This window comes from Saimiri boliviensis, chromosome 7 (assembly GCF_048565385.1).
Source record: "Saimiri boliviensis isolate mSaiBol1 chromosome 7, mSaiBol1.pri, whole genome shotgun sequence".
Lineage (NCBI taxonomy): Eukaryota > Metazoa > Chordata > Mammalia > Primates > Cebidae > Saimiri > Saimiri boliviensis.
Window position 1 is genome coordinate 61,403,811 of NC_133455.1, and position 12,220 is coordinate 61,416,030.

At 38.7% G+C, this 12,220-nt stretch overlaps 1 protein-coding gene and 1 pseudogene across 3 annotated transcripts in view; one reads left to right on the forward strand and one right to left on the reverse strand.

The window, feature by feature from the left end:
* PTPRR (protein tyrosine phosphatase receptor type R) overlaps positions 1-12,220 on the forward strand; it is a 296,114-nt gene that overhangs the window by 250,683 nt on the left and 33,211 nt on the right. For all 3 annotated transcript variants that reach the window (XM_003927799.4, XM_074402554.1, XM_074402555.1), the window contains 2 exons: positions 705-784; positions 1,223-1,360. In XM_003927799.4, the coding sequence (XP_003927848.1) occupies positions 705-784; positions 1,223-1,360 (218 nt within the window). The remainder of the gene's footprint in view (positions 1-704; positions 785-1,222; positions 1,361-12,220) is intronic.
* On the reverse strand, positions 8,659-9,648 carry LOC101048208 (oxaloacetate tautomerase FAHD2A, mitochondrial pseudogene; annotated as a pseudogene).

Below are 12,220 nucleotides of genomic sequence, written 5' to 3' on the forward strand. Positions count from 1 at the left end.
TTGAACTCTTGGGCTCAAGGGATCCTCCTGCCTCAGCCTCCCAAATTGCTGAGATTTCAGCATGAACCACTACATCCAGCCTTGAAATGAATCATGTTTATCTTTCCAACGTCCCTCTTCCCATTTGCCTATCTTCACACAGATAGCACATGACAGATTAATCTCATCCATCTCGGAAGATCAGGAGATCTGGCCAGGACATAATGGTCAGACATAATGGGACCTGAGAGTCTAGATGAGATGAGATAGTAAAATGTGTATAATTGGTAGAGTGTAGCCTGACTTACCTCCATAGGGAAAGGAGAGAGACAGGGAGTCGGGAGACCTGGTACAAACTCCAAATCCAAAGTATAAGAGCAGGAGCATAAATGAGAAATAAAGTTGAGAACCAGCACACACAAGAAATGGCACAAAGTATAAACTCATCGTCTCAGGCTTATGGGTGAGCTTTATGTCAGGAATCAAGATGGGCCCAAATGTCTGTCAATAAACACATAGGGATCAAGCGATGGACACCAAAGACAAACATTGACATGCAACAGATGATCAATACATAACAATACTTACTGTTATTTCGCTTAAAGGAAAAGGACAATTTTGTTGTTGGAAAGAACTCTAAATTGAGGGAGAAAATGCTGTAATTTATTAATACATATACTTTAAAAATAGTAAATCTGTTTATTCTTTCCTGTTTCATTCATTAGATCCCCTCAGCAGAGTGTGTTTAAGACCAAAAAATGTAACTGATTCATTGAGCACCTACATTAATGCTAATTATATTAGGGTAAGTAAATTAGTACAGATTTCTTACTGGTGACTTGCTATTTGGAATTGTTGGTTTTATTTTGTTTTTCCTGGAGTAGATTAAGTTTGGTTTAACTTGATTACCAGCAAGATTTTGTTTTGTTTTTTTATCTTAGTCATAATCAACATGGGTAATGGGTCCTTCATGATGACTTTCCTTTTACGGTTAGTCTCTGGCAACAGTGCTCTATCTATCTGGGCATTCTGCTGGGGACTGGGCATTACAACCCTCAATACCATATGCTGTCTTAACTTGCTACCAATATAGCCATGGAAATTGTTGTACTAGAATCAATGAAGCTGTAATCGGTGTCGCTTTTGTACTAGCACACTTATTTTGTTGAAGATCTTTCACCTAAACTTTCACTGCAAGGCACGAACTTAAAAACCAATCGTTTTGTCTCTCTACTCCATCTAGGGCTACAGCGGCAAGGAGAAAGCATTCATTGCCACGCAGGGCCCCATGATCAACACCGTGGATGATTTCTGGCAGATGGTTTGGCAGGAAGACAGCCCTGTGATTGTTATGATCACAAAACTCAAAGAAAAAAATGAGGTATGATGTTTAATCAAGTTCTGAATGTTATACATGTTCTGTTGCTATAGAAGAGACATTGTATAAGTAAAATTGCCATAGACTTAGATTTAAGATGGAAACTTTGAGACCTTTAAAGGCTAAGTCACTTAATACATCCCAAATATAACTGCTGTTATCCTATGAATGTCAACTTTCTTTCAGACAAGTCAATATGCTTGGCATACACATATCTAATTTGTACCCAAAAGAGAAATAAGTGGCCATGAATTATCACCCTAATTTATAGGCAGGTAAATAAAAACTTATTTCCTCACACCCTGAATCACTTTTGAGCACATACTGTGTGACAGGTACTACTCTAGTCATTGGGGATATAATAGTAAACAAAACACACCAAAGTTCCTGCCCTTGGTAGATTTTAACTTTCTAGAAGGAGAAGACAGACAAAAAACACTACACATAATAAGCTTTTAAATAGTATAATATATTAGAAGATATTAAATGCTATAAGAAAAAAAGTGGAGCAGGCTAAGGAGAATGGTACACCAGGCGGTAAGGAGGGGGTCATGGGGACCTGCAGATTGTAATATTAAAGAGGAGGGCAGGGTGAGCCTCATTAAGAAAGTGAGATTTGAGGGCAGGTACAGAAACCAATAAACTCTCAATATCTTCATAGTAAGAAATCCAAGAAAGAATTTGATTTCATTTCTATACTAGTAGTCTTTTCTTTTTTTAATTTTGTTATTATACTTTAAGTTCTGGGGTACACGTGCAGAACCTGCAGGTTTGTTACATAGGTATAGATGCGCCGTGGTGGTTTGCTGTATCCATCACCCCCTCATCTACATTAGGTATTTCACTTAGTGCTATGTCTCCTCTATCCCCCCCACCCCCCCCCCGACAGCCCCCGGTGTGTGATGCTCCCCTTCCTGTGCCCATGTATTCTCATTGTTCAACACCCACTTCTGAGTGAGAACATGCGGTGTTTGGTTTTCTGTTCTTGTATAGCAGTCTTTTCTAAGGATTTAGCTTGCAGAATACTCGTTCTGTATTTTGCATTATAAAAATATGATTGTGATATTCCTGAGGGCTGATTTCTGTGGTACTGCTTACATTTTCTGACAACTTGCTACAATAATTTAGCTTCTTATTTTCATCAGCATTTTTGTGTTCACCATGACAGTAAGAATTTAAGATAACTGAGTACTCCTTTATACGCCTTTGGTGATTATAACCCTTGAGTACAGCATAATCCTGCTGCTAATGAACATCATTGAGACTTACAAAACAGCAGTTTATACATGTTTCAAAGTTTGTTATTTTCTTCTATTTTTGCTACAGTAGGTGAAACATTTTTTTCCTGAAATTTATTCTGGAAAAGTAGTATATTTTTGGCCAATAGAAAAGTTATATACTCAGTTCACTACATGACTTACTAAACACACTTCTATGAATCTGGCATGAAAGCCTGAGGTGACATTATAAAAACAACCCCTAATATTCTCAGCTGTTTTCCACATAGTGTCAATCTGTTAACATATTAAGTCACTGACAGTTCCCTCATAATTGTTTAATATACATGACGTTTTTATGATAGAAAAGATTTTTCAAGTTTAAAAAGTATATTCTCTGCATGTATACACTTATGCATTCCTACGAAGAACTTACATAATATGGTAGACTAGATAACCTGAAAAACTTCTCATTACAAAACCAGTTATACTGTGCAGAATATGAAACATTGTGCAAAGCAGAGCTTTACAGTAAAGGAAATCCCAGGAGTTAATAAAAAGAGACTAAAAGGCATAAAACCAGAAAATTAAAGATACTGTAATGGTAAGACAAGAACTAGAGACAAAGCCTGATTTTGCCAGATCCAGGTGTTGGAACTGAGACCTTGCATAAAGAGAGCACCTTCAAAGGCAATACCTTCAGTAAAAAAGCAAACCACAAAAATAAATCTTCCTACTAAAATAGAACGATGCTGAGAAATTCATCTGTCTAAGTCTGGCCTTCTTACGGCATAAACAAAAAGGCTCTCTTGAGTACTTAAAGCTGAGAAACCTCAGAATTCAAAAATTAAGAAACACCAAGTGAAGTCATTAACATAAAAAGTAATACCAGGTTGGTAACATCCTATGATATTTTACAGACACAAAGGCAAAACTTTCTGATGCACATATTCTTAGCTTAGTCCTCACAGATTTCCCTAGAAAAGCCCAGCCAGGGCAACGCGAGAGAGCTGACTAGAGAAGCCGAATGCTCATACTTCCTACCAAAAAGGGCCAAAATAACAGATTTTTAAAAAGTATGTTTGGACTGGAGTGTTTGAGGGAGCGCACTGGAATACTTCAGGGGAGAGACAAAAAATCTGTGGGACAAGGGGACCTTTAGGGAGGGTCACGTAGAGAAGAGAAGGAAACACCCTGCCTCTGCCACACTACCATCTTCCCAGCTGGGATCAGCTCAGAACAAGGAGACGCATCCTCAGTGGGGTCTAGGCAAGCAAGAGGCCCCAACAGCCCCCATGAATGTTGCAGACACCTGCACTCTTTGTTGCTGAGAATCCTGTGGTTCCTACAGGCCCCAAGTCCAGTTTGGGAAGCTGCCCGACAGCCGCATGGCTACACTGCCCCAGAGAAGGAGCCCATGTTGTATCCCCTCACCCCTGCAACCCAAGTTGCAGCTATCTGATGCCATTTTAAAACCAGAACCACAAATAGAGTACCTCCTGTTCCAGGAGCCAGTAGCCATGGTCTCTTTTCATTCCTGAGGCTACACTGCCATTACACTACCTTCACTCTCACGGTAGCACACCATTCCCTTGCTGAGCGGCTATAGATCCTTACCCCGTGGAAACAGGCTACCTAGGGAGGTATTCCACCTTTCACATCCTAGTGACTGCAGCACCCTGAACCCTGTGTTTCAGAGCCTAGATCCAGTGCCCCATCCTTGGAGCCCACAGAGCACCTTGCCTTCAAAAGGAACAGACAATCTTGCTCAGCAGAGATAATCAGGTCCATACCAGCCTCATGCACAGTCAGCATGCTCATCAGCCAACAGCACCGTTCCAAAGGGAGCCCCACCCAAACCAGTGGGCCAGCCCCTGCATGCCCCTGGTACACTCCACAGTTGGGTGCACCACTTCTAAGGATGCCCCAACCTGAGCTGGCAGAGCTGTCCACATATGCCACCAGTGAGCTCCCAGCTGGACATGGCCTCTTCAGGGGACTTTTGCCTTGAGTTGGCGAGCCAGGCCCATGCTTGCCAGCCAAGTCCACAGCCTCCAAAGGAGCCCTAACCCAAGCTGGCAAGCTGGCTGCTGCATGCTCACCAGCCATGTATGCATCTCACAGTGGGTCCTCACATTAACCAGTGGACAAAACACTGCATGTTCTCACTCATAAGTGGGTGTTGAACAATGAGAACACATGGACACAGGGAAGGGATGGCAGAGGTGGGGATACGGGAGAGAGCATTAGGAGAAATACCTAATGCAGATGACGGGCTGATAGATGCAGCAATCCATCATGGCACATGTATACCTGTGTAACAAACCTGCATGTTCTGCACATGTACCCCAGAACTTGAAGTATAATTTAAAAATAAATAATTTTTTTTTTTAAAGACGGGGTTTCACCATGTTGGTCAGGCTGGTTTTGAACTCCTGACCTCAGGTGATCGGCCCGCCTCGGCCTCCAAAGTGCTTGGATTACAGGCATGAGCCACCACACCCGGCCCATAAATTTTTTTAAAAAAAGAAAATTTAAAAAAACCTCAGCAAATTATAAGCTTACAATCAAAATTATGAGGCACACAAGTAAACAGTAAAACACTATGAGAAAATATCAGAAGTAGCAACAATTAACAGAAATAGCTTCATGGAAATTAAAATTGAAATGACAAATGTAGGCTACTTTTTAAAATTATTAAGCACAAAAAAATAAAATCTGACACAGGAACAAGTTACTAGCAAAAAAGACTAGGAAGATTTAAAACAAACCAACAAGGACTAGAAATAAACATTATAAAGACATTAAAATTTTTAAAAGTCTTGTTAGATAGGTTTAGCATCAAACAAGACATAGCTTAATGAATGGATTTGAATATAAAGCTAAGGAAAACATCTAGAAGATCAAAATGACCAAAATACAGGAGTGTTCAAGAGACATAGAGGTTAGCATTTGATGTCCAATATACCATAACAGGTGTTTTAAAGGAGAAAGAGGAGAATATGAGAAAACAAGCAATAATTGAAGAAATAATAGCTAGAGATTTTCCAAAACTGATGGTAGACTTGAGCTCTAAGAGGTAAAAAGCACAATAAATCCTAGGCTGAATGGGTAAATAGAAATTCACGGCTAGACACATCTCAGGAGCCGAAAAAGCACCAAAAGAAATGAATTACTCACACCAGAGTAACTAACCAAAAAAAGTGGGGAGGGGGGCTTTTCTGTAGCAAAAATAGAAGCCAAAAGTCAGTCAAATACTACCTACAAAGAACTAAAAGAAAATACTCGACTACCCAGAACTTTATATCCAACAAATCTATCCTACAGGGAGGGGGTGAAAGACATTTTCAAACTAATAAAAATGGAAAGAACTTACCACCAAAAAAATCTTACCAAAAGAACTTCAAGGGAAGATATAACAGAATGAAGAAGATAAAATTCAGAAAAAAGTACTCAAATATAAGAAATAATAATGAGCAAAGAAAGTAAAATATGAAGGTGAAACTAAAATACTGGATAATGATAGTATTTAAAATTTGAGAAGATGAGGAAAGTTAAAATATTTCCGTGTTATTCATGAAAACAGAAATATAAGCTAAGGTTAGACTTTAAGATAAATATACATGTTAAAATTTTAAGATGAGTCACTAAAAGGATGGAATTAGAATGTATAATTTCCAATCTGGCAAAAGAGGGAAAAGACAGAATTTCAAAAATAAACTACAATAAAAGAGAAAACAAAAGGTAACATGGAAAAATCAGGATAAACTTTTAGCTGAGAGAGAGAAAAAAATGCAAATCATACTAAATATAAACAAATAACTTGCAAATTAAATATAGGAGATTACTGAATGGATAAAATTAAATTCAGTCAAATGCTGCCTACAAGAGGAAACAGAAATGTTAAAATGAAAAGGATGGAAAAAATACAACAAACTAATACTAATCAAAAATCAAGTCAGATAAAACTGACTGTCAGTCAAAAGAATCATCACTGGAGAGGTTACCAGAGATAAAGAATGTCAGATAAAAATGACTTTCAAATCAAAACAATCATTATCAGAGAGCTTACTAGAGATAAGGAATGTCAGTCTATCACACTAAAATGTGAAATTCACAAGATTCTAAATTTATACATAACCTCATCCCAAATATCTGAAGCATTAATGGACAGAATTAAAGAAGGAATTGATAAATCACCATCATACTGGGAGAAAACCCAATAAAAAGAAGATAATAGTATTTATTTGTATTGTATTAAGCAGGCAAAAAATAAAAATATAGAAAAAGCTTATACATAACGTTTACACAAATCAACAAGCTTAATTTAATGAACATATATAGAACCTTCCAATCAATAATCTCATAATATAAATTTTTAAAGCATGAGATTTTGTGAAAGGTGACCAACTACAACTATATAGCAAGTTTTGGCAAATTTCAAAGAATAATTATAAATATGTTTTGTTTACATTGCATTCAGATAGAAATTTATTAAAAATACATGTTGAAATTTTTAAAAGGAAGTTTTAACACACACACAGTTTATGGATCAAAATAAATTTACAATAAAAATGTAAATTAGCTACAATTCAGGGATGGTGAAAATACTACACATCAAATCTTGTGAGATGCTCCTAAAAATACTCATAGAAGGAAATTTATAGGCATGAATATGATATTGTAAAATAATTTGTGATCTAAGCAACAGACTTAGGTAAGTAAAAGAAGTATGAAATAAACAGGAAAGACAAAAGGAAGGAATAATGATGAATAAATGTTAATTAAATGTAAACAAAGATAAAAGGATTGATGAGGCCAGGCATGGTGGCTCACATCTGTAATCACAGCACTTTGAGAGGCTGAGGCAGGAGGATCACTTGAGGCCAGGAGTTTGAGACCAGCCTAGATGATATAATGAAACTCCACTTTCAACAAAAAATTTAAAAATTAGCCAGGTGTGGTGGTGTCTTAGTACCGGTTGTCTTAGCTACTCAGGAGGCTGAGGCAAAAGGATCCCTGGAGTCCAGAAGATTGAAGCTGCAATGAGCTATGATTGGGCTACTCTGCACTTCAGCCTGGCTAACAAAATGAGACCCTGTCTCAAAAATAAATAAATAAATAAAGGATTAATGTGAACAAAAGTCAATTTTTTGAAGTCTACTAGGCAAAACTAACAGTTAAAGAAAACTCAAAAATATTAAAAATGACTATAAAGCAGAGATTTTTAAAAAGAACAACCTCACACAATATTTAGCACCATTTCACTGATCTAAGCAAAATGGCTTACCCCTGCCCACTTTGGTTTGAATTATCTGAGTAAATTGTTGTGAAATATTTTCAAAGTGCACTCATGCCCTTACAAATTTCTTATTATTTCTCTTTTTTCTTCTATTACATACAAATAAAATCTTATAAAATCAACATAGTACCATAATTTATAAAACTATTTGTAAATATAAGTATGTAAATGTTTTAAAACAATTAAGTTATATTTTCTCCAAAAAAATACTTATAATATGCAATTTAGTATTGCATATGTACTGAGGGTTAACACTTGGCAGATGTAATGTGAAACAATATCTCACAAGGATTACAGAATAGATTATAGTGACATTGTGGTTTTTGTTCTTTTGAGAATTTCAATCTTTGAATCTTGTCATATGTTTATCTGTGCTCCCTCTTAGAGAAAAAGTCAGGACTGTGCCTTTAGTGCTTTACCTCATTCTTGAATCAGGGTTTTATCAGGACAGAAATTAAGATTTTCGGTTAGGCTGAAGGCATTTCCTAGAGGGTGTGTAATATGTGACATGTTTTAAAAAAATCCAGTAGGGATGGTGAGCAATTATTAATATGCCAAAGCTCCAGCAGATGGTTGCTCTCATCCTCCTCCTCCAAGACCAAAGATGTCATTGCATCAGAACTGCTGTATAAATCAAATAGGTATTTCTTTTTTTTGTTTGTTTTTTGCTTTGGCGTGACAAATTTATTGAAGAGAGCTCTGTCCTTCTCCCTTCTACCGAGAAAAGGAGGCTTGTAGGGCTGGCATCTGCCCACATCTGGCATGCAGCCTTTCCCTGGGTGAGGCTGCGTGGGAACAGATACCCCATTCTATGTCCAGGACCTGTGCATGAGCCATCACACCACCTTGTTGATGATAACACCTAGCTCTTCAGTCTCACACTGGACTTCATCCCTCTTCTTAGGACAGGAAGTTTCCTAAATTCACTAACACCTGGGGAGGTCCCAGTCAGGATGACATCCCCTGGATAGAAGGTGACAAACCGGAAGACCCAGGCTATTGGCTCCTCCATCTTGAACACCATCTGGTTGGTGTTCTGGATCACGTCACCTTTCACTTGGCAGCAGATCTTTAAGTTGTGTGGTTCTGCTACACTGTCCTTGGTCACCAAGACAGAGCCCAGAGGGCAGAAGGTGTCAGAGATTTTTCTTAGCAGCCAGTGTTTCCCATCACATCTCATTTGCCAGTTCAGGAACACTCACGTCATGAGACACAGTGAAGCCAGCTGCATGCGCCATGGCATCTGTGGCCTTGATGTCCTTGCCTTTCTTTCCAATGACCATGGCCAGCTCCACTTCCCAGTCTACCTCCTGGCTCTCTGATGGGAGGACCGCCTCATCATAGGGCCCCACGATGGAGCTGGCAAACTTACTGAAGATGATGGTCTCCATGGGCATGGGCACATTCTGTTCTTTGCAGTGGTCCACATATTTCATGCCCACAGACACTACCTTATCTAGCGGCGTGGCTGAAGCCAGGAAAGTTACCTCTGACCGTGGTAGGACTGGCAGCTGGGAAGCCAGGGTTCTTCTTGCCACTGAGAGGGTGGCCTCTATCTGCTCTAAAAACTGCATCATCATCTTGGGGAGTGTGGGGTCAAAGGCATTGAGATTGATAACCCCTCCACCATTCCCCATCTCCAGGCCCAAGTGAGACCCCACCAGGTGGGGTGCCATGAACTTCACTAGTCTCATGTCTCTGGAGGGTTGAAAGGGCCTCTACTGAGCCTGCAGCACAGCTGTGAGCAACCTCCTTCTGCCAGAGACCAGCATCAGTGCCTGGCGGCAGCAGCCAAACCTCCCGCTCTAGGTTAAGACTCACAGGGCCAGAGGTCAAGGGTGGCAGGTGCCTAAGCACTGGCACCAGTGACTGTGGCCAGCCAGGGACCTCAAATACGTATTTCAAAGTGATACAGAGTTGGTTTACCTATGATGCTCAGAGGTCTTCACTCAGCGTCTGCGAGGGAATAGAGCGCATCTTGTTCTTTATTTCTCAAGTGCAGTAGTTATCCTTGGAGATAACCTGCTGGTACCATTCTCAGATTTCAGTCTTTACAGGAAAGTCAACTGCATCTGTTGAAAGCTAGAATTTTTTTTTTTTAACAATTCCTACATCAATGGGTGGTTGAAGTTTTAATTTTTTTCTTTGGCCACTTAATTCAGAAATTGGAGAAGTGATTTTTGTTTGTGTGCTACAGTTTTTAGCCTTTTTAAGTGTCTGAGATATACCTTCTGGGGATATCAAAGTCACACATTTCTGTTACAGGTCTTCTCTGTGTAATCTGCTTTGTGCTGCTTTTTCCTGCAACCAGTCATAATCCCAAGTATTGCAATAAAGATTTTGTTATTCTTTATCATTCATTACTCTTTAAAATAAAAATTTCTTTCTGTCTAGCCTTTCCAAAGATGTAAATACAATAGTATCCAGGAAACTTTGATGTTTTACAGATCAAAATGGTACTGAGAGGTCTGGCACGAAAGAAATGCAAAGTAGACTTCACACTACCAGGAAAATTCTGTTTACCAAAAATGTGCCAACTTTCAATTGTGTTAAGCGTCATTGTTTGGAAAAGAAAAAAATCATTTCCTCCAAAAAACATATGGAGATGGAGTTATCTTTAGGAATTCCCAGGCTTTATAGTTTCATGAAACTTTCTACTTTCTAGTGAGTAAATACATGAATAACTGCCACCTCTTATTTAATAACTCCAATATTCTCGTGACCTCAATGTTTATAAAATAAAAATAAATTAAAAACAAAAAAATAAATAGCTGAAAAAACAGTTAAGTTGCAATTAAAGAGATTTTAATGCTGGTTAGTTTGAGTTCCTTCATTTAGATAAGTCTTAAGAAGAAAGGAATTGCTCTTCAGAGAAAAAACACTGAAGCAACAGTGTTCAAATTCCATTGCTGGAGAAGACATAGTGGCTTAGACCTAGAAAGCTGAAACTGGAAGAGCAATCCAAAAATGGGAAGTAATGTCTGCGCACTGCCAGGGAAACAAAGTCTTCATACTATTTCTGGATGTTAATTATTGCACTCCTCTCCCCTTTCGGGAAAGAAGGGAAGTAGCTATCCATACTGACCATATTACATACACGGTGGAAGATATTTTCTAGCCACTACCATTTATTGAATATATGGGCTAAGTACAATTTAAATATACATAATTCAGTTTATTTTACTCTAACTCTACAAAGTAGGTTTAACTATTCTCATGTTATAAATGAGAAAACTAAAGCTCAGAGAGACTGAAAGTCTTAAAGCTAGTGAGTGATGGAGTCCAAATTTCAATCCAGGCTTGTTTAATTCCAAAGCCCAGGCACTTAATCATTGCCCCAGCATTGTAAGGGGCCAAATAAGGAATGAAAACATTAGAAGGCAAGCAACCTACTTTTGGTCCCAGAGAGCAATAAGATCCTGAATGTATCTTTCATGAAGTGAAGGAATTACTGGAAAATTTGGCCTAACACACTTCTCTCACTTTAATACTGCTATACTCTTTCTCTACATTTACATGCATCTGAGTTAAACTACCTGACTTAAGTACTCAAAGCCCATTTTGGCCATTGACTTATTTAGTACTTTGCAAACAGTTTAATCTCAAAAGGCCGCATAAGGAGCCATGTTTTAACTTTTTCCTTCTTTCATTCTCCTCCCTTTTCTATCTGCTAAAATCATAGAAAATATTTCAGTGACACGTTTGGCTGAAAAGCTCATATGATGCCTATGGGTCTGAAAAGTGAGCATGTGCCCAAGGGGAAACACAGTCCAGGCAAAACAACAGCACACAAAGGCAACCAAGAAACCACATAGCACACCTGAGCTGGGCAATTTGGTGTGATTTGGGCACATGGGGCCTGCTAGGGTGTGAAAGGAAATGAGACTGGAGAGTTAGGCCATGGCAAAGAACATAGGACTATGCTAATAATTTGTTTTTAAGTTGGGCTTTTTTATATAGTCAGAAGAAAGCCACCAAAGGTGTTTTTGAAGTAGAGTCACATAATGCAGTTTTTTTAATATCAGGAATAAAATTGGTAGCAGGATATAAGACTTGGAATTGAGAAGAGCAAGAGGAAGCAGGGAGATAGGTCAGGAAGTTGTAGCAATAGTCCAGGCAAGAAATACTGAAGTCCTGACTACGGTAGTTATAGAGTAACTGAGAATGGGAGAATGAGAGACATTTAAAAGGCATTCCATTATAATCCCAGCACATCAGAAGACTAAGGTGAAAGGATCACTTGAGGCCAGGAATTTAAGACCAGCCTAAGCAACATAAGAATACCTCATCTCAGCTGGGCGCGGTGGCTCAAGCCTGTAATCCCAGCACTTTGGGAGGCCGAGG